General features: G+C 36.3%; 1 protein-coding gene across 9 annotated transcripts in view; it reads right to left on the bottom strand.

The window, feature by feature from the left end:
• The window catches only part of cpeb3 (cytoplasmic polyadenylation element binding protein 3), a 40,501-nt gene that overhangs the window by 9,108 nt on the left and 3,959 nt on the right, over positions 1–27,434 (bottom strand). For 3 of the 9 annotated variants that reach the window (XM_048204472.1, XM_048204477.1, XM_048204476.1), the window contains 8 exons: positions 24,025–24,178; positions 13,952–14,008; positions 9,597–9,620; positions 7,622–7,789; positions 5,195–5,284; positions 1,076–1,194; positions 782–896; positions 427–608 (listed from right to left, as the gene is read on the bottom strand). In XM_048204472.1, coding sequence (XP_048060429.1) covers positions 427–608; positions 782–896; positions 1,076–1,194; positions 5,195–5,284; positions 7,622–7,789; positions 9,597–9,620; positions 13,952–14,008; positions 24,025–24,178 — 909 coding nt within the window. Of the gene's footprint in view, positions 1–426; positions 609–781; positions 897–1,075; positions 1,195–5,194; positions 5,285–7,621; positions 7,790–9,596; positions 9,621–9,954; positions 10,007–13,951; positions 14,009–16,422; positions 20,916–24,024; positions 24,179–27,434 lie in introns of those variants that run through there. The other 6 variants (XM_048204474.1, XM_048204478.1, XM_048204473.1 and 3 more) reach the window with 6 other exon arrangements.

The following is a 27,434-nucleotide window of genomic DNA, read 5'->3' as shown; positions in this document are numbered from 1 at the left end:
CATCTAGAATTACAGTTATAAAAGTACAGTATAAAAACCTCCTCTGACACTCCTCTGTCTAGTCAATGCGGCATTCATAGCTTCCTGCAATTTTTGTAAAAAAATGGCCCGTGATTAAGCAGATTTCCCATTTGTAAAGTGTTTTTTTTTTTTTACACAACTATTTCTGTCTAGTAAACCCTGGCTGCTTTTCGAAAGGTCAAACGGCGTCAAAGTTCAAATGGCTTAAAGTTAAATGTCACATTATAACGTGTCATCTATCGCTGTAGCTTTATAATGATCAATGCATTAGGAGTCACGAAAAGTCAGATCTTAAGTTAGTACTGCATTCGATTTTGCTATTCAAGGCTGTCTCTGCATTGTGTATAATGAGATCCATTCGAGAGTTTGCCGTGATTCTGGTGGCTGTTATATGAGCTCACTCACCCGTTTGTCAATGTCATTATGCTGCAGCTGGACAAATCTAGCGCTGATGGCAGCGATGTAGCTCTGCTGATTGGAGAAGGCCACTCTGCCCGCCCCTTTGGGGTATTTGAGTTCTGGGTCAGTGTCAATGCCAGCGTAACACACACCTCCATACAGTCTGTCCATGATCATAGCCAGTTCCACTAGACACACACACACAGAAAAAACACAGCATTAAACACAGTATGATGGTGATCCGCAAGAGGTTAATAATTACGCATTTTGTAAATATGCAGTGAAATATGTCAGTGAAAAAGCAATTTTACCAGACCAGCACAAGAGACACCATTTGAGAGAGAGAGAGAGAGAGAGTCACCTGCACGTAGAGGTCGTGGAACGCCTCCCACAAAGATGGTCTTGCGTGGATCAAGAGGCTGAGAGCCATCCATCACAAAATCACTGTCACTCAGGTTCCATGGGCGAATCTGGACCTGAGGAGGAAAAACAGTTGATCTGTAAAAGAAATTCAATGTAGGACAATTCTTTAAGCCCAAGTAGTGTGTGTATATATATATATATATATATATATATATATATATATATATATATATATATATATATATATATATACACACTACTTGGACAGACAGACGGACAGAGCTTCACTCACTGGTTTATCTTTAATAGTGGGGCTCGAGACACAGAGGTAGAGTTTCCCATCCTCCTCGATGCAGGCATCAATGAGGGCCTGGACTGAACTCTCCTCCTGGAAGAGCAGGAAAGCATAACCTGCAGAAGGAAGAGCATAAGAGATGAGACAATCTCTGGCTGCAGACCAAAAGCACTCTAACTGAGAGTTTCAAAAGACTCACAGGAAGCACATAATCACTGCAGACAGCAGAGACAGAAATATGCATGTGTAGGAATAAAGACAATCTGTCTGAAACTAACAGGAACCACAAATTCCATCTTTAAAGAGTGTAGGAATGTGTGTATATATATGATGATAAATTATATGTAAATAAATATATTAAATAAATAAATGCAATAATACTAATCGGCCAGTGATTTACTGTACACCTAGTGTCTCCCCTGCTCATTTGTTCAGTCACTGACAGGCCTGTAGCTACAGATGGCCCAGAACAAGGCAAGGGTGGGAGGGGCATTGTCAAGAGGGGTGGGGTTGTGGGCGGAGTTATGCTGAGGTGAAATCAGGACAGATCTGAGAGTGGTTTCTGTAGCTGGAATTACTAAAGACAGAGCGCTGGGGAAATGGAATCATCTGAAACTTGCCAGTGTCACATTATTTTCATATTACAGCTACTACCACGGACATAAATTTAATATTATAGTCACTAATTTTCATTAAACAATATTTTCTAAGTAGATTCCTTCTGCAACAAGATACATTCTTTGACATAACTATAAGGTACGCAGTCGGTCTCTATGTCTCATGCAGTTTGCTGTTATTATATCATGAATATTAGCACAAATAAAACCCAGGACCAGGATTATTAATATTATACTGTAAATAAATCTCTCATTGTTCTGACCCTAAACATGCATTTTGCATTGAGACTGCTTTAGAGAGCATATATGCTCTCTGTCTGTGAATTCATGATGTCCATCATTCTCAATTCCTTCTGAAGGAGTGTTTTTCCTCAATAACACTGAAGTATGAGAACATCAGGATCAGAGCCAGCAGAAAGACCAGAAGGAAGAAAAGAACAAGGCGTTCTGCCTCAGGGAAAGAGAAAGAAAGAGTGTAAGAGGCAGTCGAAAGGAGAGAGAAATGTGTATGAACAACTTTGGGAAAGTGAATCAAAAACCTCAAAAGGAGATTTCGGAGAGATTCATGTACAAGCATTAGATTTATTAGAACCCGAGGTTTCACCTCCACAGATTGAGACCATCTCCTAAACTTAAATATAATAAATATAAAAATCTAAAAATATATTCAGCTTGGATTACTCTACTCAATAAGAGATTACGATAAAAATTTTTAAAATAAAATTTAAAATAATTAAAAATATATTTAAACATTAAATATTTTTATTTATTATTATTATTATTATTATTATTATTATTAATAACATGTTTTCCCACTTTACCCTAAATTGAACTACTGTGTCCACAAATATTTTCATGCTTTTATGAGCGCACTGTAAAATATCTACTATAATAAAATATTTATAATTTATATGCTTGCAAAAAAAAAAAAATCTTTCAGATTACACGGCAACTTCTGAAATCCTTCATTAGAGAACAACGCTTTTTGTTTTGATGGTGTAATTCTTTCATGTACCAGCAGGGGCTAACTGGACCATGTTAACCATGTAAACCGTGACTTAATTTCCATCCCGTTTTCAAGCTGGTCTCTGAACAGAAGGAGCTCTTCAATAATTCTCAGTGTTACTGATAAGCATGTAACAGCCTCATGAAGGCATTTAACTCCATTTAATGTGTTTAGAGCCTCAGGCCTGACCTCAGTCCTGCCCACTGTGAGTCATGATGCTTTACACAACACTGGATGGAAAAATGACCAGCATCTTCCATTCACGCAGTCTGGATCAGCGTTTCATATGAGCTGGAGGAACAATGAGCACATCTGCAAACAGAAGTTACACACGGTGACAGGACGGCTCAGGCATGAAGTCTACAGGAGTTCAAATATATAAAATCCACAAGTGCAGATCATCATACAGAGCACAAATCTCATAAATGAAGAAAAATACAGTGGCCTCAAAAAGTACTTGGACACTTAAGCCATTCTTAGTGTGTGATATCATTGCATTATTTAACAAAATATCAAACCAAGTGACATTTATTCATATCCACTAAAATCAACAAACTGAGGTTCTTGGTTGGATCATTTATTATGAAATGTATACAATTTGTAAGTTTAAAAAAATAAGCCACAATATACAAACTAGAAAAATGGTAACACTTTAGAGTCTAGTTGTTAACTAGTTGCTTATTAGCATGTGTATTATTAGGATATTGGCTGTTTATTAGTACTTATAAAGCACATATTAATGCCTTATTCTGCATGACTATATTCTATATCCCATAATCCTACCTAATACCTAAACTTAACTACCTTATTAACTATTAATAAGCAGCAATTAGGTGTTTATTGAGGCAAAATCCATAGTTAATAGTGAGAATTGGACCTTAATCTAAAGTGTGACTAGACAAATTAGTTACTAGTTGCAATATTTACAACATAAAAAAGAGAAATCTTAGCATAGGACTCTTACACAACAAGCAATTATTCACTGTAATGATCCAATCAAATTTTAGAATCCCATTTTAATTTCTTTATAGTAATCATGTCACAGTATTTTATAGTATAGTAATCCCACCGGACATTTTAATAACAGTTACAGCTCAGAGCACAGGACTTAATTAAATTAATTAAAATGTTTCATCAAATGAAAGATATATCTGGAATATCTATGTATATATAAATAGATATTCCAGATTTAAAATTACAAATTCTGCATTACAACAAATCAAAGTAATGAAAGAAAAAGCAACTTTTTCAGAGAAAAAGTTCTGAAAATTAATAAAAAACTAGAATAACAGGGTTGGAAAAGTCATCAGTCCTCTGATTTAATACTTGGTAGAGCCACTTTTTGCTTTAATTACAGCCATTAATCATTTTGGATATGTTTGTACTAGCTTTGCACACCTAGATTGGGGAATATGTGCCCATTCTTCCTTGCAGATTTGCTTAAGTTCTGTCAAATTCCAGTGGTGGACGGCAATGGACTGCTCTCTTCAAGTCCATCCACAGACTTTCTATCGCATTTAAGTCAGGGCTCTGACTTGGCCACTCAAGGACATTCACCTTCCTATCCTCAAGCCATTGCATTGTTCTTTTGGCGGTATGTTTAGGATCATTGCCATGTTTGAAGGTGAATGACCTGCCCATCTCAAGCTGTCTAGCAGAGGGACGCAGGTTTTCCTCAGGAGTTTGGTTGTACTTGGCAGCATCCATTTTCCCTTCAATTCTGACCAATCCCCGCTGAAGAGAGACATCCCGACAACATAATGCTACCACCACCATGCTTCACAGAAGGTATGGTGTGTTTTGGGTGGTGTGCTGTGTTCTCTTTTCGCCAAACATAGCACTTGGACTCTCAATCTCAATTTTGGTCTCATCAGACTATAGCACCTTTTGCCAGATGGCATCAGAGTCTTCCAGGTGTGTTTTTGCATAGCGAAAATGAGAATGAGTGTGGCACTTTTTCAGGAAAGGCTTCTTTCTTTCAGTGCTATGTTTGGCAATATATTTTTATTATATGGTGTATAATAAAATTATCCATAAACTGTTAAAAGTTTCAACTTTCAGTGACTGTACCTGTGCCCTGTTTATCCATCCAAACAAACTCTGCCAGCTCTTTCCAGGTACTCACACAAACATGTACATGAGTTACATGATGAAATGTCTCTCCCTCTAGGTGTGTATCTGTAAGTACTTGTCTGTGCGCGTCTGTTCAAGCCACAGCAATGAAGACCTGGAGGCCCTATGCACCGATAGAGACCAATCTGACGCACAGAACACAACAGTTTCCTGACGCTCAGAGTAAACACTCACCAGCATCCACACAATAGACTCATTTGAGGTGCATTAGATTAGAAATGCTGCCTGACAGACTGTGATGTCATACTTTCACTTCTCAAATGCAGGAGGTGTCAAGGGGAATAATTCTGCCACTGATTTGTTAAACATTTGCAGCTGTATTAAAATGCCGCAGGAGAGATGATGTCATAATGTCATTACCTTTAGGAGGAAAATAGGATTTGCTTTCTGCTTTATGAGGCCAGTCCACCACCAGGTGACCGTAGCGACGGAAACTGTTGGTAATTTCATCTGTAGGAAAAATGGAAAGTATTTAGACCAAAAATATGGATTTCAAACACTGTAGAAAAAATATTTAGATATAATAATCTGTAGATATACTTTGGGTCACTTGTTGTTGTGGTAAATCTGTGGGATTGATTGATTGATTGATTGATTGATTGATTGATTGATTGATTGATTGATTGATTGATTGATTGATTGATTGATTATCCATTTTATTGTCAACCAGGTGAAAAAGTGCTTGAAAAATAAATTTCCCACACCACTGAATTTAATAAAATGTTCTTAAAATTCTATCATTTTTAAAATACTTTTATTTATTAAGATAATTTAGCAAGTATATATTAAATACATTTGCACAATTATGCCCCTTTTCCCCCTTCTGTGCCTCTGACATGATTCAAGATTTTATTAATATTTTGCTTAGCTTATTAGCTTTTATTTTTATACTTTTTTTTTTTTTTTTTTTTTTTTTTTAATTTTAGATACATTTGCAGTCATTTTGTTATGTACTTTTTTCATTTTGATTATTTTTTTTAATTTTATTTCTATTTAGGTTTAATTTATTTTTATTTCAGTTTTAGTTTTTAAATATTTAATTTCCAGTTAGTAATTTTAGTGCTTCAACTTAAACTAAACGAAAATTAAAAATGTTGATTTGGCATATATACGTTTACATTTTTCATCTAATATTTAATTTTAGCTTCATTCTTATTCATCTTCACTTTTTATTGTAACAAAAATTATTTAAAGGTGCTAAAGAGGATGTTTTGTTTTATACATTTTTGCAATATTACTTGAAACTGTCTTTACTAACTGATAAAAGACTATTTATTAGGTGCACTGAAAGGAATAATATTAATATACATCATCTGTGCACGAGGTAGGGCCTAAAAAACATCAACCAATCGTTTACGCGATCATCGCGTAAACGATTGGCCCTCTGGCTTGTCAATCACTGCCGTGACGTTCCTTTTGAGAGACGAGCGCGGGTGCGCTCTCCAGTAACTTTCCACACTCCACAGGTGCCGCATGCAATGTTTTTGTCAGGAGACAGGAGTAACAACTGCAGATTATGAGTTACCTGCGGTGAGTCCGACATAATGAATCCAAAAAACACGACACAGCGAATGCCGGTGGTAAACACTCGTGTTCCAATACGAGTGTTTACGAGTTTTGGGAGGCGTTCCTTTGAAATGTGTTGTGAAGGAGGGGGGTTGTTCTTACGCATGCGCTCATTTCAAAAACTCACTAACAGTATTTGGATTCTCAGTCGACAAAAAAATCCTCTCTATTACCTTTAAAAGGTTAGTTCACCCAAAAATGAAAATTCTGTCATTAATTACTCACCCTCATGTTGTTCCACACCCGTAAGACCTTTGTTCATCTTTGGAACACAAATTAAGATATTATTTATAAAATCCGATGGCTCAGTGAGGCCTCCATTGCCAGCAAGATAATAAACACTTTCAATGCCTAGAAAGCTACTAAAGACATATTTAAAACAGTTCATGTGACTACAATGGTTCAACCTTAATGTTATGAAGTGACAAGAATACTTTTTTTGCGCCAAAAAAAACAAAATAACGACTTTATTCATCAATATCTAGTGATGGACGATTTCAAAACACTGCTTCATGAAGCTTCAAAGCTTTACGAATCTTTTGTTTCAAATCAGTGGTTCGGAGCGTTTATTAAACTGTCAAAGTCACGCCTCCCAGTGGTGAACCACTGAAATTTTGAAACACTTATGACATAACGAAGCCTCGTTTAGTGAAATCATGTGACTTTGGCAGTTTGATACACACTCCAAACCACTGATTCGAAACAAAAGATTCATAAAGCTTCATGAAGCAGTGTTTTGAAATCAAAAAGTATTCTTGTTGCTTCATAACATTAAGGTTGAACCACTGTAGTCACATGAACTGTTTTAAATATAGTAGTAGTCTTTAGTAGCTTTCTGGACATCTGAAAGTGTAAATTATCTTGCTGTCAATGGAGGCCTCATTGAACCATCGGATCATAAAATATCTTAATTTATGTTCTGAAGATGAACAAAGGTCTTACGGGTGTGGAACGACATGAAGGCGAGTAATTAATGACAGAATTTTCATTTTTGGGTGAACTAACCTTAAATAGGGTTATCATCACCAACTAAATGTAAAACTAAAACGGATACATAGTAGCACTAAAAATCATTGTGTATATGTAAGCTGATATATAATATTATTCCTATAATATTCTAATTATGATACTGTATCTTTACTGTACATTTATTAAATATTAATATTGATTAACATACCCTCTAAACTCAAGTTCAGCAGTGAGCCAGCGTGTGTCATGTACCTTCATCGATGTCAGGTGGCAGTCCACCGACAAACACCTTTCTGGAGTAGCGCTCCATCCTCTCTCCGTTCTGACAGCGGGTGGGGGAGCTCAGGCCAGGGGTCAGCGCTTGATCGCCATGACCATCATCCAAGAAGCCGTCCTCAAAAGGAAACAGTGAAGAGCGACCTGCAACAGGAAGCAGAGAGAACAAACACAAAAAAAAAAGAAGAAGAAAAGGAAGAATCACACAGGACAGGAGATGAAAGAGAGAGAAAGCCAGAGAAAAGAAACAGATTAGTGGACAAAAAAGGTAATTTCTACACTTATTAAAATAAACTCGCTGAAATTGTTATTATTATTATTATTATTATTATAATATACTACCGTTCAAATTTTTAGGGTAATTAAGATGTTTTTTAAAGAAATACATACAGCAAGAACTCTTGATCAAAAGCGACAGTAAAGACATTTATAACTTTAACATTAAAATGCTTAACTTTCTGTTCGTCAAAGAATCCTAAAAAAATGTATCATGGTTTACACATAAATATTAAGAAAATAATCAACACAAGAAAATAATTGTTTTCAAAAATAAGAAATGTTTCTGAAGACTTAAATAATGATGCTGAAAATTCAGCTTTGCATCACAGGAATAAATTAAATTTTAAAATAATTAAAATAGAAAACAGTTATTTTAAAATGGTAAAAATATTACTGTTTTTACTGTATTTCCAATCAAATAAATGCAACCTTGGAGAGCATAAAGCACTTTTAAATTCAAATTCAACTCCAAATTATGATTATTATTATTTTTTAAAAAAACTTTTGAACGGTAGTATAATATTTATTTCAAATGGCATGGATTACTACATATTTTAGTTAAAAATGGTTAATTAATTTAGATATTACATGAAACTGGATTGTTCCAAAGTGAAATGAAACAATGAAGCTCTCAGAAAATTATACATTTGATCACCCATTCCAAATAATTACACAAACAACAATCCATTTGTTTAATCATATTTGTGAAGTGTGAAGTGTTAACCTGAAGACATGTTTAAGAAACACAGAGATGTGATCAATATGATCAGGTAGGCATTACTATCCAAATATTCATAAAACAATGTATATTTTCATATTGCAATGCAAAAAAAAAAAAAAATAGTGCTGTGATCAGAGGCGTTGTCACTGTGTGGGAAGACCATGGTAAAAAGACCTTTGGACACAAACACTGATATCCCCTTTTCCATCTAAATTCCAGTTGATCACAAAAGGTTAATCCTAGGTTTGAGAACATATTTTAACATGCAAAGTTATTGTCATGATGCCGTTTTAATCGATCAGTTTTTTAAACATAAGAAAAACAATAAAAAACACAAATATGATTGCAAATCTATTTATTTTAGAAAATGGTGAATGAGTAGAATTTCAGAGTGACAAAAATAGAAGTATTACAGAAATAGAAAAACATTAACTAAATGCATCATGCCACATTGGATACTTTCAGACAGATTCGGTGATTGTAGTTTTTAGATGTTATTGGCTCATGGTGGAAAAGGGGTATGAGAGGAGTACTAGAGCGAAAACCAACACACGTGAGGTGTAAACCCTCTGACACTGGATGACAATTAGTCCAACACTCGTAATGACAGGTGCAGCAGGCCTGTATGGTTCACTTCAAACATACAGGGTTTGTCAACCTTCTAAATAATATTTTAGTGATCATTGACCATTTTGTTAGGAAATCAATGGCTAAAATATTCCTTGGACTTCTTAGTTTATGTGCAATAATAAAAAAAGGAAACAATAATTCAATTATTAGCAGAAAACAATGGCAAAATTAACATGAATGAATGCAATCACTGCACAAAGGAAGCAGACACTGAGCCCCTCCCCTCATATGTCCCCGTGACCCTCATAGACAACGAGCAAATCAGCCATAGCAAAAGCCCCATCATTTCTGCGAGCACAAACAAAGAAGGCGTCAGGTTACCTCTTCTGCGACCATAACTCCTGGCTGCTCGAGAGCAGAGAGACGGGCGAAGAGTCAGAGGGGACAGACAGATAGAAGAGGGAAAGAGAAAGACATGGGGTTTTTCAAGCTTGGTTTCACTTGTCGTTGCATTATGACACACTTCATAACACAACACTAGTATGCATTGCATTGCCGCAAGAAATGTCATGGGTTTTTTTATGGCTTGTCTTCTCTTTCATGTGAAGAGAATCTTCCAGATCAAGTAGCTCAGATCAGAAACTGTTGACGCGTTTAAAGCTAGTTAATGGAATAGCAACACATCCAGTTAAAAGGGTTAGTTCGCCCAATAATAAAATTTCTGTCATTAATTACTCACCCTCATGCCGTTCCACACCCGTAAGACCTTCGTTCATCTTCAGAACACAAATTAAGATAGTGACAGCAAAGTCACACGAATCATTGAAATTTCAAACGTTTCGAAACACTTATGACATAACGCAGCCTCGTTTACTGAAATCACGTGACTTTGGCAGTTTGATACACGCTCCGAGCCACTGATTCAAAACAAAAGATTCGTAAAGCTTCGAAGCTTCATGAAGCAATGTTCTGAAATCAGCCATCATTAGATATTGTTAAATAAAGTCGTTATTTAGTTTTTTTGGCACACAAAAAGTATTCTTGTCACTTTATAATATTAAGGTTGAACCATTGTAGTCACATGAACTGTTTTAAATATATCTTTAGTAGCTTTCTGGGCATTAATAGTGTTAATTATCTTGCTGTCAATGGAGGCCTCACTGAGCCATCGGATTTCATCAAAAATATCTTAATTTGTGTTCCGAAGATGAATGAAGGTCTTACGGGTGTGGAACGACATGAGGGTGAGTAATTAATGACAAATTTTCATTTTTGGGTGAACTAACCCTTTAATGGCACAGACAATTGAAACAATTTCTATTGGCCCCTTGATTATTGATCACATTTTTTTTTAAATTTTTTTTGTGAAAATACTTGAATCAATTAATTTTTCCTTAATTATAATATAATATAATATAGTGATATATAGCAATAGTGCCTTTACTGCAATATTGATTAAAAGTTTGGGGGTCTGTTCAAAAATGTTGATATTTAATAACTCTCTCTCCCTCTCTCTCTCATATATTAAAATGTAATTTATTCCTGTGATGCAAAGCTGAATTTTCAGCATCATTACTCCAGAATTCAATGTCACATGATCCTTCATAAATCATTCTAATATGCTGATTTGCTGCTCAAGAAACATTTCTTATTATTATCAATGTTGAAAATGGTTGTGCTGCTTTTTTCAGGATTTTTTTAAAGACCAGAAAGTTCAAAAGAACAACATTTTTATTAACTAATGTTAAGAAAGATTAACCAATACAGTAACAAATGTATTGCTCGTGGTTAGTTCATATTAGTTAATAAATGTTAACAAATGAACCTTACTGTAAGTGTTACCAATTTCTTTAAAAAGATTTTTACCCCAAACTTTTAAATGCTATAGTTATACATACACATTTTTTAATTGACAGGTTCACTGATAAAAGTATTTTATTAATTAATTTAGTTTAAAAAAAAACAACAATAATATCATGATGGTTCCTGATGTAGACTCTATTGTCTAAACAGATGCTCCAACTGTATGACATTTTCAAAGTTGGATGAATTGTTTTCATTCTGTGGCGTCTTACTTTTCTGGGTTTTCATTAAAACGGTCTGCAGTCTCTAGGTACACAGAAACAGAGCCGTCTAACTGGCGGTGTCAGGGGTGATATACTCCTAGCAACAATGAAAGGAGAAAGCTACTGTGTCTGGAGTGAGTCAACACCCACCCGGAGAGCCGGACGGGGGTATTGGTTGAGAGGTGAATGTAGGCAGCAGGAAAAAGGACAGTTCCAGTGAAACAGCAGTTTCTCTTTTGTTAAAGAATAACCACTGTCACATTTAGCAAGGGCTCAAGAGTGAGAAACAGCAACTGGAGTAAGTCCCTCAGGCTGATTCTTAATACAAGTCAAAGCATATCACACACAACTTTGACACACTGGGATACAGGGCAAGAACACTGAGTCCAACAAACTCTGAGCTGGACAAAAATTCAAAACCCTGTCATCTAAACATGGTGTGAAATTAACACCAGTCACCATCCAGGGATTTTTGCACAGTTAGTTTTGATTCATCATGAACCCAGACCATCAAGGGAATTTGCTGGGAAAATCACTAAAAACGCCTTCTTGTGTACATCCAAGGCATTTCTTAAGTGCTGACCCACGTAATCTTGCGTTAGATGGATGTCTTTAGCTGCTACGGCACGTCTCACGATTGACAGGTTTTTAAGATGCCGTGCCGAGTTAAAAATAGTTCAACTTTTGACATGCAGGGCAGCATATCAATGTCAGATTTAAAACAGACCAATCAGCTAAATCTGTGGAATGATAAACACATTTACATATGGACAAGAATGAAGTCATCGAAATGGAAAGACATCAATATATGCGTTTGATTCATGTGCTTGCTTTCAGTTAAAGACGACGCTAAACAAAGTGGAGCAAAAAGTGATTCAAATTCACTTTCAATGGCAATGTAAATTCAAATTGGGTTCATATTTGGTCCACTAAAAGAAGTTGTTGCACATTTTTCAAATAGTTATATGTAAACTAGGGTTATTATGGTTAACTACATTAAAACCCTTTCGTTAACTGAAAGCTGAGATAGAGTAGAATATAAGTATGTTGGACAATGAAACTGAAAATGACCAGCCACTTTTTATTTTCCAATATAAATACTATAAAAATGTGGCAGGTCAAATTGGGCAGTGGCTGGTGGTCAAAACATTTTAACATCCACCCTGCATCTAAATCGTTAAAAAAATAAAATTCTAGAATTTAAAGACTTATTAGCAACCTTCAGCCCGAGTAACTTCAGACTTTAAAGGCGAGTTCATACAAACAGACATGGAAACTATTCTCCCAGTTAAATTGTCCAAATTAGAGGTTTTAAGGGTGGTCTCAGGCCCTGCCGGCTCCTTCCTGTGCTGCTTCCACCAAACAGCATCCATAAACCACACGAATGACACGCCAGACCTCAAACATCCCACTCGAAGCTTTTCAGTGGTACCTACAGCAGATACGCAGATACCAACTACAGCCATCAGGCTAATGAGCACAATTAGCTCAAGTCATCAGTGCGACCCTGGTAAAACTGCTCGTGGCATTTCCTCCCTTTCATGTTTGTTCCTCTGGCCGTGCGCCACTTGCTGAGGTGGACCGTGTGTATATAAGCTTTCAGAGCTGCTAATCATAGAAGGGAAGATGCTCATGTGTGCGGTTTGGTGGCACCACAGGAGGAAACAGAGGGTCAGCACATTGCATTGGGGCCTACAAGACACTAATGGAAGACGGAAATGGGTTTTGCATTGGCTGATGCTGATAAGGGAAATTATATGGGAAATATAATGCTGATATTTAAAGCACAACACAATTTAATTATTATTAGTTTCACTTCTTAATTAAACTCAATTGGTAGATTTTGAAATAGACAAAGGGGGCTACATTTCTGTAGCATGTTGTACATGCCGATAGTATTAATGGCTAATGGTATGATTGTATTAATTAGCTGATTTATCTGTCTGCCAATACAAGAAACTAGTATACAGGCCTACGGATCAAATTGTGCAAATAATTATTTACACCACCATTCAAAATATTTGGCTCAGTAAAAAAAATTCTTTAAAGAAAGTAATAATTTTCTTCAGCAAGGATGCATTAAATTGATCAAAATTGACAACAAAGACATTTACATTGATCCAAAAAACTTTTATTTTTTAAATGAATGCTGTTTTTTGGAATTTTATATTCATCAACCAATCCTGAAAAAAAATTGTATTATGAGTTCCACAAAAATATTAAGCAGCACAACTGTATTCAACATTGATAATAAGAAGAAATGTTTATTGAGCAGCAAATCAACATATTAGAATGATTTGTAAATGATCATGTGACACTGAAGAATGGAGTAATGATGCTAAAAATTCAGCTTGTATTTTTAAATGCATTCAAATAGAAAACAGTTATTTTAAACTGCAATATTTCACAATATTACTGTATTTGAGATCAAATAGATGCAGCCTTGGTGAGCATAAGAGACTTCTTTCATAAAAATTAAAAAAATCTTCCTGATCTCAAACTTTTAAATGGTAGTGTATATTGAATAGTTTGACTCAGTCGATTGAAATAAGATGGGATATATGACAAAATGTCTTTGCATTCTTAGAAATCCAATAATTTGTTCATCTGAAATGAAAAGCCTGTGTTCATTAGCATTAATGCAGTACTGTAAGAGAGAGAGATACTCACTGTTCGGTGGTAATATATGTTCAGCTACAGGATGGTGAAAGTTGAGACCCATGCGACCTACAAAGAGATGAGAAGAACACAAACCATGAGAGTTATGACACCATTGAGACACCAAACAAACAGAAAATGAGCTTATTACTTTTTTTTTTAAAACACGACATTGTAGTTTACTTCACTAAATGGACATGAACACCAAGAAAGAAACACCAATATTTTTGGCCATTTCTCCCTGGACTAATCATCGATGAATTTTAGCATACAGATCTTTAAAGCAACAAACTCTAACCAGTGCTATAATTGACAATGCAAAGCGTACTTGTGTTGTATTATGAATTGTGTTCTAACACGTCTCAATATGTTGATGTAGAGCTTAATTATAACCCAAGCCCACTAAAAAAAAACACTTTCATTTGTATTTTCAGAATAAAAACATCTATTTATGAATCATTTTTCTAAATGAGGACATCCCCACATCTCCCCAAAGGATTTTTGTCATATTACCGAACATCTAGAGACAAATGCATCCCCCAAGTATAGCCAAGTAAACTCACATATGGATTCTCTGTAACTACATGAAGTGTTCATTTGCATAGCTGTAAAACAGCTGTTGATTTAGTTTCAGTATCAGAGCTCTAATGTGCCAGCATTAGCAGTTTTGGTTACAAATGACAGCAAAGCTCCTGTGGGATTCCAGGGAACGCTCTGAGCAAGCCTCAACGGGTTCTTACGCAAATTCTGAACCGTCGCAAGTCACATTTGCAAACTTCTTCCCTACAGCAGACAGAGAATCCCAGAGACGCTCTGCCCTTCAGTGGTTCAACCAACGCCAAATAATGCCGAGCGATGAGAAATGTGCAACGTGGTGCGGTTTCAACAGGTATTTGGCTCTGTGAGATTGTAAGATGAACATGGCAAATGTTTCCCAGCTTGCATGTGTTGTTCGGGCTAGTGTGCTGTGCTATATATAGTGTCTCTGGTGAGAACCAGCAGCTGTGCTGAGAGCACATCCTTCACATATGGACTATTTTCTTAATAATTCAAATCAAAGCAGCTCAACCATCAGGACATGTGCCAACAATAGCCAAAGCACATAATGATACTAATAAAAAGGCGAAAGTTGATTTCAAAATGAACGCCGCACCACGATTACATCATAAAGCATCAACACCTTTGAAGAGACCCATGATTCATTTTATCAGCAGCGCAATGCACTTTAAATAAAGCCTACGCTTCAAATGTAGTCATCTGAATTAAATGTCACTGCTGAGTCATTCTGAACAAACAATACTCACATACAATAAGCCATTTTGAACAAATAATACTCACATACAATAAACAAACAACAGTTATTAGTCAGTGTCATTCGGCAGATGCTTTTACCCAAAGAGCTGTCACATTAGCAAAATTTCACAAGCAAAAAAGCTTTTTCATTGTCAATACAGTGTAGCGATGTATGAAGAACAGATCACACAGAAGTCACTTTCAAACCAAGCAGCTTTCTGTTGATCAATGTAGTGAATTTGCATGACCAACTTAAACATGTTGCGAAATGGGAATTGGGAAATATTTTGTCCTTTCACTATGGTTTTGCATACAGATATTCGCAGAGCAGTGTGACCGCACCATTACATTGCTTTCAACTAATACGTTTTATACGTATTTTATATATTGCTACAAGAAGTTGAATTTGTCTGAAAAACAAAAATGGATATCAAGATTAATGTTCATAAAAATCATCTTGAATTTAAGTGCATGTTCTAGTTTTTCATTCATTTAGGCATAAAGCTCACTAAATTTATTCTTGTATCTAATGCTATTTTGTTTTTATGGTAAATTGATCTAGTTTTGAAGATATTTTGATAATGAAACACTAGGCATGGTGTACTAAACGACATGGACAAATACTTCCTTTCCAACATACATTTAGGTTAAACATTGGAGACACTGTGGGAGAATTTGCATGAGCAAATTTGAAGTAAAGAAGATAATGGGACACACTTACACTGTCTCTACACCGGAAGCGACAGTTGTTGCATTGCGCTGCACCCCAACAGCTTGAGGCTGTCTACACTGGACGCGACAAAGCCATGCATTGCAAATCCATTTGTTCTTCTTGTCAGAAGTAGCACGAGCGCTTGGAGTGCATCAGAAATAGAACTTGGTATCAGTTTGCTGACAGTAATTTAACTTGTCCCGCCACATCCAGTGTAGACAGCATCAATGATTATAATGGATTCTATTTCGCGCTGCTTGTGTCTGGTGTAGACACGGTGTAATAAGAAACAAGTAAGGTATTAATCTTAAAGGGGACCTATTATGCAGAATTCACTTTTATAAGGTGTTTGAACACAGATGTGTGTCTGCAGTGTGTGTAAACAACGAGCCTATAATGGTATAAATCCATCCACTCCTTTTTTATAATCCCCATAAATCATAAACAATCTCTCCAAATGCATGTTTCCAGAACTTACGTAAGAGTAGGGGGAAGCCCCGCCCATGACTGGTGACGATCTGCCCTATTAGCATAGATCCCGCCCTGAGTGAGTCGCAGCAGTCCACCATTTCCGTTTACTCGCTGTAGAAGCTGGAGATATACAATGTCTACACCAAAAAAGATTACAAATGTTCTGTTCTTGGATGTACCAACGAACATAAGAGTCTCCATAGACTTTCTGCATCTGAGCCATTGAGGAAACCATGGCTGAATTTCATTTATGAAGGAAACGTGCCGAAGAAAGTCAGAAAAGGGTTATATATTTGCTCAAATCATTGTACGCCGGACAGCTTCACCATTGAGGGCAAGTTCAACGCTGGATTTGCACAAAAGATTAACATGACAGTACATGCAAGTCGATGAGTTGAATCACAACAACTACATAAATTTATCCACTAACCATTCAGAAACATCCAGTTGCATTCTAAAAGTTGTAACTTTTTCCTGAGTCTCTTTACCACCATTGACAATTGACACTTTGGCATTTTTGTTGTTGTTGAGTATCCGAAGTATGAGCTGATAAAGCTCCGCCCTCTTCTGGAAAGAAAGGGGGCCTTACTATATTAAAATAATCATGCACTTTCTGAGGCATGTTACAGAAATGCATGTAAATATTTCAGAGTGGTTGTAATTCTGAGGCTGGTTTCACTTGTTTCAGACTTTAAGACTGCTGGAAAAGAGAGTCAGTAGTTAATAAGTTCCTCTCCAGAACATCTCTAACTGACTGCAGACCCAACGGTGACGTAATGGACAGACTGAGTATCTCTGCTGGTTTGAAAATTACCCTTTTGTAAAATCCAACTAAAACCAGCTCCAAGCTGGTTTACAGGGTTGACAGGATGGACTACCAAGGAAGAGCTGGTAATGGGCACAAAAGCTTGGTCAAGCTGGTTTTGAGAACATTGTAGTTGTTTACTGCAGGATTGTCTACGATTCCAGTCAGGTAATGGCAGTCCAGCTAGTCAACCACCTAAAAAAAATAAAGCCACTGACCAGCTTGGAGCTATTAGAAACCAGCTAACATGCTCCCTCTACCACCTTAAACTGGCTTTTAGCTGGATATTTCAGTATTCTCATACAAAAAGCATCTACTGTTAATGGAAATCTACAGCTCACATTCGATTAAGATTAACATCAGTATACTTTTGACAGATAAGAAGCACCTCAAAGACAGAGCCAAACATGTTCCCCTGACATTTCCTCACAGGGGTCTATGGTTATGCAAATCATGCATTTCCCTTTCCCCTCTCGCTGTTTGATCAGGCCTGAACTCTGGAAGCAAATGTCAGCGTCTATCCTGCTGTATGAATAAGGGCAACTTTCTAGTCTTGTTATGACAGATACACATAAGCCATTTTTTCCCCTGATACACCAGCTTAAAATAAAGGTTATAAAACAACATCTGAGGACATGGACCTTCAACAACAGGGCAGAATTAGAATTGGAGCAAAGCTTGTAACAACCCTGTGGAATTCATGATAAAAGCACCCATCACCCATTACACACTTAAAAAAAATAAAATAAGAAAAATGTTTGATCTGACATTGATTTTACAATTCTTGGCTAAATGATGCAATGCATCATGAAATCTGAAATTTGGTCAGCCTGGTTTCATAACACTTTTTCTTAAAATAGATTGAGAATTGCATTTTGAACTAAGAACCATAATGGACAACATTAAATTAAAACCAAGCAATTTCTCATGTTTTTTTTTTTTCCACAAGTATGTTTTATAATGAGCTGATTTATATGAAATCAGTCCTTGTACATGTAAACAAACTTATTATCAGATCAAAGAATCATAATGGATTGTTGCATTTTTACATCCCTAAAGTGAGATTGCTAGCAAAAACCTACCTGAATGGATCAAAACAAACTTGCTGACAATAATCCTGGTATGCTAGCATGTAAAGAACAGAACTGGCTTAGGCCTTATAATATGACCCTAAAGAGTTCAATGTTTGACCAAACCTGCCTTTAGGAGCAATCAGTATAAGCTTTTACTGTGGAAAAACAGACTGAGACTGTAATGTCCTTGAAATTGAGCAACTTTCACATCAACTTTCACACACCTTGAGCTTCACATGGACGACCTAACAAGGTGGCTTTAAGGAAAGACAAACAATGTTAAACTATTAATAGAAAAGACCCTACAGTGAAATGCTGTGTGCTGAGAACCGACAAACTGGTGCGGGAACAATCTGAGAATAACAGGATAATTCACCCAAAATTAACATTCTGGAATCAAAACAAAATTCAAAGGAGTGAGTGCTGAAGATGAACGAAGGACTTACGAGTGTGGAACGAGTAATTAATGACAGAATTTTCATTTTTGGGTGAACTAACCCTTTAAATCAAGGGCTCTCAATGATTACATGTAATTAAATGTTTAATTCATTATTTTTGAAATGATTTTAAAGGCAATGATTCAGTATTCATTCAATATGGCAGTTCCATTTTACTGTACAGATATTACTTAGTTTTCTTTTCTAAAAAGGAAATATCTTAATTGCAATTACATTTTAAAATCCATTGACAGCACTTTTTAATACATATTTAGCGAAATTATGCAGTTACATTACTATTACAAACCTTCACAAACCTACATTGTTCTTAAAAATGATCAGAAATACAAGTGGTAGTTTGTAAAGTGAGACATTTTGGCTTACTCTCTTCATTAGGGTTGTGCGAAAAAAAAAAATTGTCCTGGTTCAGAACGTGCCATTGTTTTTCTATGTAAACACATACTAGACGGACGTCTTTAATCATTGCGCTTACATCTTGCATCTTTTGCAGCATGTTTTGCGGCAGTCTACGCAACGCTCAAGGTAAAAGATGTTTAATTTTTTTTTAAATAATGCACCTCTAGATCTGCATTTTGTGTTTTTAAACTGCAAAATCATGTTCTGTGTCAATGGCCTCTGCTCTGTTTTGCCGCAACGATAGTTTGACAGGTCTTACAAATTACCTGGCTCTGTGATACATCATCTCTTCTGTATTCCCAAACCACGGATGTTGATTTTTTTTTTATATGCCTAGTCCTTATCCTGCCCTGAATTCACCTTCTCTGTATCTGTGATTTCATGTCGTAATGGTAAACCTGCTCTGTTCTGTTCTCGAGTTAGATTTAGGCAAGCTGAAATCAGACTGCACACCGAGGGGGCTGGCGAGGAAAAAAAAAGAAGCTCTTTCTGCAGTTCAGAAATCGCACATACATTGCATTTTATTATAATTTTGATTAATCGCACAGTCCTACTCTTCGTACATATTATTCTCATCCTAGGCCTTCAATACAGGACGAGTTGAACCGTGAACCATGAGACACTTCATGTCAGTGTTCAAAGTCACACCAGCCCAGGCTTGACAAACAACTTGCATCATGATCTTAGCTACTGTCTCAACTTTGGCTTACGGGGTCAAAACGAGCTCTGACTGAACCCAGCGGACCGCAGCGTCCCAGATTACAAGTCACCGTGTCAAACGTTTCCTAGTTCTAACTGTAATGAGAGGAACCGGTTCATGCATATGTGCAGAAACAGTATCCTCAAATATATTCCTCTCATCAGCTAGTTCAGTATGATCATTATGGCTGAGTTATTGAGCATAATCAAATCAAACTGCGGCTGCTGCCAAGCTGTGACTGTCACCACAGTATCAGTCAAGCTTTGGAAGATTTTTCAAAACCCATGACGTGTAGGAAACAACAGATTTGTTTCAAACCTTTGGTCACAGTTACACAAGACAGATCATGTGAGAAGTCCAAAAGAAATCTGTGCGCGTGTGCTTGCACAAAGGCATCTTTGTGATTGTGCGTGTGTGTTTTTGTCAATGTTGGGACCTGAGAAGGAGAGAGACTGTGGTCATGTGTACTCGGATGAAGATTACTCTGTTCTGCATTTCAAAACACATTTCCTATGAATTCAATCAGATTAATGTGGATTCAGAAGTGTGAACAGGCTCCTCAGAAGACCCTTTGAGCCACAGACCTAAGAACATCTGGAACAAAACCAACAGAATCATCCGATTCAGCTGCAGCCTAGACTGAGAGTGAACTTAAAGGGGCTGTTCAAATTTTGTTGTTTGTAGGAATGTCACGGGGAGGAAATTTTCACACAAGTAAATTAACTTGCAACCACACAGATATTACCCACATATATCCCACTTCTCCCGGAAGTTCTGGGAGTCTTAGTCATGATATACAAATGATATACAATATCTAAGAAATCCAGCATGTGAGAAAGAAGCCCTGTTTCCACCTGGTATTAAAGGGTTAGATCACCCATTATGGGATAACTTTCATTTTTGGCTAATCTAATCCTTTAATATGCAGTTTTGGTGATCTGATCACAAATAGTCAAGACACATTACCGTTTTCACCTGGTATTAAAGGGATAGTTCACCCAAAAATGAAAATTTTATGTTTATCTGCTTACCCCCAGGGCATCCAAGATGTAGGTGACTTTGTTTCTTTAGTAGAACACAAATGATGATTTTTAACTCCAACCGTTGCGGTCTGTCAGTCGTATAATGCATGTCAATGGGAATTCCATCTATAAGAGTAAAAAAAAACACGCACAGACAAATCCAAATTAAACCCTGCGGCTCATGACGACACATTGATGTCCTAAGACATGAAATGATCAGTTTGTGCGAGAAACCGAACAGTATTTATATAATATTTTATCTCTAATACACCACTATGTCCAACTGCTTTGAGCATCCGGTGTGTGAGGTCTGAATGCACTCTGAAGTGATCTCTCGCACTCATAGACATATACACGCGAGAGATCACTTCCGTCATCAGAGCGTGTTTTCAGATCTTACCAACCAGATGCGCAAAGCAGTTGGACATAGTGGTGTATTAGAGGTAAAAATTATATAAATACTGTTCGGTTTCTTACACAAACCGATTATTTTGTGTCTTAGGACATCAGTGTGTCGTCACGAGCCGCAGGGTTTAATTTGGATTTGTCTGTGCATTTTTTTTGACTCTTATAGATGGAGATCCCATTGCCATGCATTATTATTTGACTGACAGACGGCAACGGTTGGAGTTAAAAATCATCATTTGTGTTCTACTGAAGAAACAAAGTCACCTACATCTTGGATGCCCATTTTTGGGTGAACTATCCCTTTAATATGTGTTGAAATTGTGCCTCCTGTGACCACTTGTATTCAGATTTTATTTCATCATACTCTACATCACTTTCAATTTTTTATTGAATGAACAAACTCGTGTTACGCGACTAACGTGAATATGAGACTGAGGTAAATGATGACAGAATTAATTTGTTCTCTTCAGAATTAAAATTTCCTGATAATTTACTCACCCCCATGTCATCCAAGATGTTTATGTCTTTCTTTCTTCATTTGAAAAGAAATTATGTTTTTTTGAGGAAAACATTCCATATAGTGGACTTCAGTGGGGTTCAATGGGTTGAAGGTCCAAATTACAGTTTCAGTGCAGCTTCAAAGGGCTCTACACGATCCCAGCTGAGGAATAAGGGTCTTACCTAGCGAAACGATTGGCCATTTTCTAAAAAAATAAAATAAAATAAAAATGTATATACTTTTTAACCACAAATGCATGTCTTGCACTGCTCTGCGATGCGGCACGCATTACGTAATCACGTTGGAAAGGTCATGCGTGATGTAGGGGAAAGTACCGATTCCAGTGTCTGCAAAGCAAACGTGCAAAGACTAAGCCAAACGGCCTTTACGAAAAAAGGTATAACAATGATGTCGGATGATTTTGAAGTTAGAAGAGAAGTTTTTTGCCCTACTGCGGTACTTCCGCCTACATCATGCGTGACCTTTCCAACGTGATGATTGATTACATAATGCATGGAGGATCACAGAGCAGTGCAAGATGAGCATTTGTGGTTAAGAAGTAACATTTTTTTTAGAAAATGACCGATCAGTTTGCTAGACAAGACCCTTATTCCTCGTCTGGAATCGTGTAGAGCCCTTTGAAGCTGCAATTTGGACCTTCAACCCGTTGAACCCCAGTGAAATCCACTATATGGAGAAAAATCCTGGAATGTTTTCCCTCAAAAACCTTAATTTCTTTTTGACTGAAGAAAGAAAGACATAAACATCTTGGATGACATGGGGTGAGTAAATTATCAGGACATTTTAATTCTGAAGTGAACTAATCCTTTAAGAAAACCAAAGATTAGAGAAAAACAACATAGTGATTTGGAGTGAGGAGCCTGTTTTACAGGACCATTGATCTGCTAATGATCTTTACTAGCCTAATAAAAATCAACATGTCATGACAGGCAGATGCCAAAACTGCAGTGACTCACCATATTTACCATACAAACAAACAGAAGCACAATCGCTATTCATGCAAATGTAGGATGGGAAAAGGTTTCTTTAGAAATTTAAGTAGAACATTTACAAGTTCCTAGAAAGTTGGGTTTGATGCAAATTATTGCCATCTCTTTTTCTTTGCATAGCCTATTTTACAGACATCTGCTTGAGGTGAGCAGTTTGCCAGGGTGTCTGGTAGTCATGACTTTCTGCTCTTGAAGTCATGATTTTCCTTTCCAGGAGCGATCACTCAAGAATCCAGACCCTGCAACTGCCAGATTCACATCTCTTCTCCAACCCAGATCTGGAAAATCAGCTCCACACCTGAGATGGGCCTCAATGCAACCAGCACATAAAAAACAACTTCCCTCACCTCCTTTTTACACAATCACACGCTTCCATTGTCTACGAGAGGAAAGCCATCTCTCATGATGTCCCCTGAGACTGTAGTGTGATCTTAAAACGACTTATGAGAGAATTTCCAACAACAGATTAGAACAACTAAACTTTCCCTTCAGCGAATGGTCTGTGCAGAATCACTGAAAATGGTAATGATTAAAATTCTGGAAGAATAGATGTGAAAAACCTAAAATACAAATAAATAAATAGTAAACATCTGAATATATAGTAGATATTTTTTTTATTATTTACACTACTATTCAAAGGTTTGACTCTCCAAGGTTGGATTTGATCAAAATACAGTAAACAAACAGTAATATGAAATATTATTTCAAATTAAAATAACTGTTTTCTATTTTAATATATTTTAAAATGTAATTTATTTCTTTGGCTCCAACCTGATTTTTCAGCAGCCAATTATGCCAGTCTTCGGTGTCACATGATCCTTCAGAAATCATTCTAATATGCTGATTTGCTGCTCAAGAAACATTTCTTATTATTATCAATGTTGAAAACAATTGTGCTGCTTGATATTTTAAATGGAAACCATGATACACTCTTTGATAAATAGAAAGCTCAAAAGAACAGCATTTATTTGAAATAGAATTTTTTTGTAAATTACTTTGTCACATTTGACCCATTTGATTTCTGAATAAATTAAGTTATTCTAAAAAGACATTTACTGACCTCAAACTTTTGAACAGTAGTGATTTTATATTATTTATAATATTTTGGCAATATTTTGCAGGTAAGACAACAGTTATTGAAAGCAACTGTCAACATAATAAAACATATAATCATATGTTATAGTGGTTTTATCATATGAAGTTAAAAGAACAAGCATGGATGTATAAATAGTCCTAACCTGCAAAATGATTCCTCCATAAAATATCAGCGATAGTCATTGGTGGGCCAGCGGCAGGGTGATGTTTACCTTTGTCATGGTCGGTCATAATCATGTCCATTAAGGAATTCTCCAAAGTTTGCAAGCTGAATGGGTCAAAGGGTCGATTCCGTTCCTGAAAGACAGAAGGAAGGGGTCAAAGCTCAGAAGTTAAGGATGAACCACTAAACCACCATTTCACAGTCTTTAAAATTAGCATCTGTCCAAGGTTAGGGCCAAATTCAGATCTAAGGCTCTGTTTACACCTGGTATCAAGATGCGTTTAGGTGGATCCAATCACAAGTGGATGAGGGAGACACATTCCCGTTTACACCTGGTGTTTTAATCTGTCTCTATTGTCCACTTTCAAACACTTTTGTCCTGATTTCTTTGAGGGGAGGGTCTATGGGTGGGTAAATATAAGGGCTTTCTCAGATCTTTCAGTCTAATAGACGAAATAAGCGCATGCAATTAAATATGAACGTGCCCGGAGATGACAGAAAAACATACAGAAAGCATCAGCTTGCATTTCTGAAATAGTAGCAAGACTACACTGAACGCTGTGAGTGGGAGTTAGAAATCAGGAATGGTGAGAGAACATTGTGCTTGGTACGATTTTCATCTTCAAACCAAACTTAGTTCTTCAGCCGACAAAGTTTAAATCCCGTCTTGCCAGCGCGCTTCCCATAATACATTTGACATGAGCGTCTACACTACAAAAGCAATCTAGTCAAATGTGTTTTCGACTACCTCTGGAAGTGGTTAAAAGTGGACAAGCTGAAAACTTTTTAGACCCCGTATACACCTGTATTTAATGTCGCCCACTTGTGCTCCGATCGACCAAAACTCATCTTAATACGAGGTGTAAACAGGGTCAGAGACCAACAAACTGGATCCCAGCATTGTTGTTGAATGTCCTCTACACGTTTTTTACATTTATGAATGTATTTCACTGTTTAGCAGCAATATTCTACACTTTTGTTGCAGATTTGTGTCAGAAAAAATCATTCATTGTGCTTGCAGTCCATGACAGTGTTGTCAGGTATAAAACTATTAAATATCATTTTTAGCAATTGAAATATAGGCAAAATAAAATATAAATATTAAATGAAAAACTTACATTTAATAGACTAGAAAATTGGAAATCCTTATCTTGGGAGATAACTGAAATGAATAAGTTGAAGTACTAAAATGATTAAAATTGAAATAAATAAAAAATATATAAAAATTATACTAAAACGTAAACTAAAATTCAAATAAAAACTGAAAATATACAAATAAAAGATCATTCAAAATATTAATAAATACTATAATACTATATAAATAATACTAAATAACACTGGTCTATAAACGACTAAAGAAATGAGAGGAAATTGTGTGTAGGCTTCATCAGACATCTTCAGAATTTCTTTCTCTCAACAAAAAAAAAAAGGGAAAAAATACACATTATTTCACAGATAAATAAACTGTAGTATCCCTTGTATATATGTACTTGAAAATAAGCAACTCCAACAAAACTGAAGTGATTAATTGCTCCTCAAAAGAGCTTGTAGGTACTTTATAAAAGCAACTTTGTTTCCAGACAGACTGGTAAAAACCTTCATTCAGACTCTCTGAATCTGTGTACAGCAAGCCAATCCGACCGAAAATGGTGATTTTAGTCAGCTCTTGCCATTTTTGGTTGCATCAGACGATTAGTGAACAGAGTGGGCATCCTGTCAGTTTGCAGCAAGTGTTTAAATTCACAGTATATGAAAACACATTGGAAATAATGACTCAGTACAGCATTATCTATTTTTTGGATCAGAAGCACTGTGAATTTCGAACTGTTGCTGTTCCGCATGATGGTTAATCTGCATCATCATCTCTACCTAAATGTTTCTCCTGCTCTCCGAGAGGCAAACACAAATAGGTTGAGACTGCCAGTCCACTGTGAACGCAATTAAACAAGTTAAAGAGAATGAGCAAGAGAATAAAGGAAAAGTAAAAAAAAAAAAGAGCGTGAGCCGGTGAAAGTGTGCGGATGAATATGGCAGTGGGCAGAGGCCAACCGAGGGAAGCACATTGTTTGCACATCGAGCCTATTGTCACGCAACTGGCTGAGCATTCAAAAAGCGATATTTCCCCTCTCAGGTTCCAGATAAAAATCTGCCCACTTTGTGAAAAGCATGAGCAATCAAAACGCTGAGCTCCTCACTTCAGTCACTATCAGACACGAGCCACACATATTTCAGCATTAAACAACTACACACACACATGCCACATCTTGTATAGTGGCAGCCTGCTTGCATACCTTATATATGAACTAGAAACTACATACGTTCCTTCCTGAAATTGTGGTCCGCCAAATATTTGTTATATTTCTTTATTTTTTTACTTTGAAAATAAAGATCACTTTACTTTGCAACAACTTCAATGGAAGCATCAAACTTCCTTGATTTGTTTTTAATGACAGTATTGTATGCACTGAATGCATTCTTGTAAGGATGACAAAACAGATCTACAATATCAGGAAACTGACATCATTGTGGGTAAAAGTGCAAGAAATCTTACTCAAAATAACACTTTTCATGACAAAAACATTAGCGTGTTTTCAATGCCCAATGGATATATGCGTGTTCTAGGCTACTACAATGTGCATTCAAAACACACATAATATTCACTTGTAAATGATCCATTTACAAGATGACCCTCTCATGCTCAAAGACAAGTTTTTCAAAGGCAAAAGCTGCATTCTAAAAATAAATGCAAATAAAATTACTCCTAATTGCTTCTCATGCTCAGTGTTTTTGCTCATGCTCACAAATTTCAAAGTAGAATTTACCTAGTTTTTACTAAAGTGCATTAACATTAAGAAAGTGTAATGTAGACAAACAGACATGTGCATGACTCATCAAAAACATTCATGAGCATAGTTAATTCCTGCCAATTATGGAGATAAACATTGTATCTAATGGAGCAGAATCAGATGATGCTTGTAAAATCTGAAGAATTAAGCTCTGTTCAAAAAAAAAAAAAAAAAAAAAAAAAAAAATCAATGTCCTCTATCTGAGAATATGCTACAATGTTTCCGTTCATGACAGCAGAGCAGGCCCCGCCCCCTCACTCAACAAGCACCAATCAGATTCGAGTGGTGTTGCTTTTAAACGCCCCCAAACGAGCTGCAGGAGAGCCTCTGATGGGAATTTGAACCCTTCCACCTTACAATGACATTTATAGAAACAGCTGGAAAATAATTCAAAACAACTTTTCCTTACAGTCAGAAAGAGAGTATACATAAATTCGGCGACGGGGAATTTACTTTAGTGAAGTCCTTTAAAGAGAAACAATAAAATTCATGTAAATAAAAAAAAAAAAAAAACTTTGCAGTGTTGTATTGTCTATAAATTGTT

Source organism: Megalobrama amblycephala, linkage group LG10 (assembly GCF_018812025.1).
Source record: "Megalobrama amblycephala isolate DHTTF-2021 linkage group LG10, ASM1881202v1, whole genome shotgun sequence".
NCBI lineage: Eukaryota > Metazoa > Chordata > Actinopteri > Cypriniformes > Xenocyprididae > Megalobrama > Megalobrama amblycephala.
Note: the sequence above shows the minus strand (reverse complement) of the source record. Positions and strands in the feature narration are given on the sequence as shown.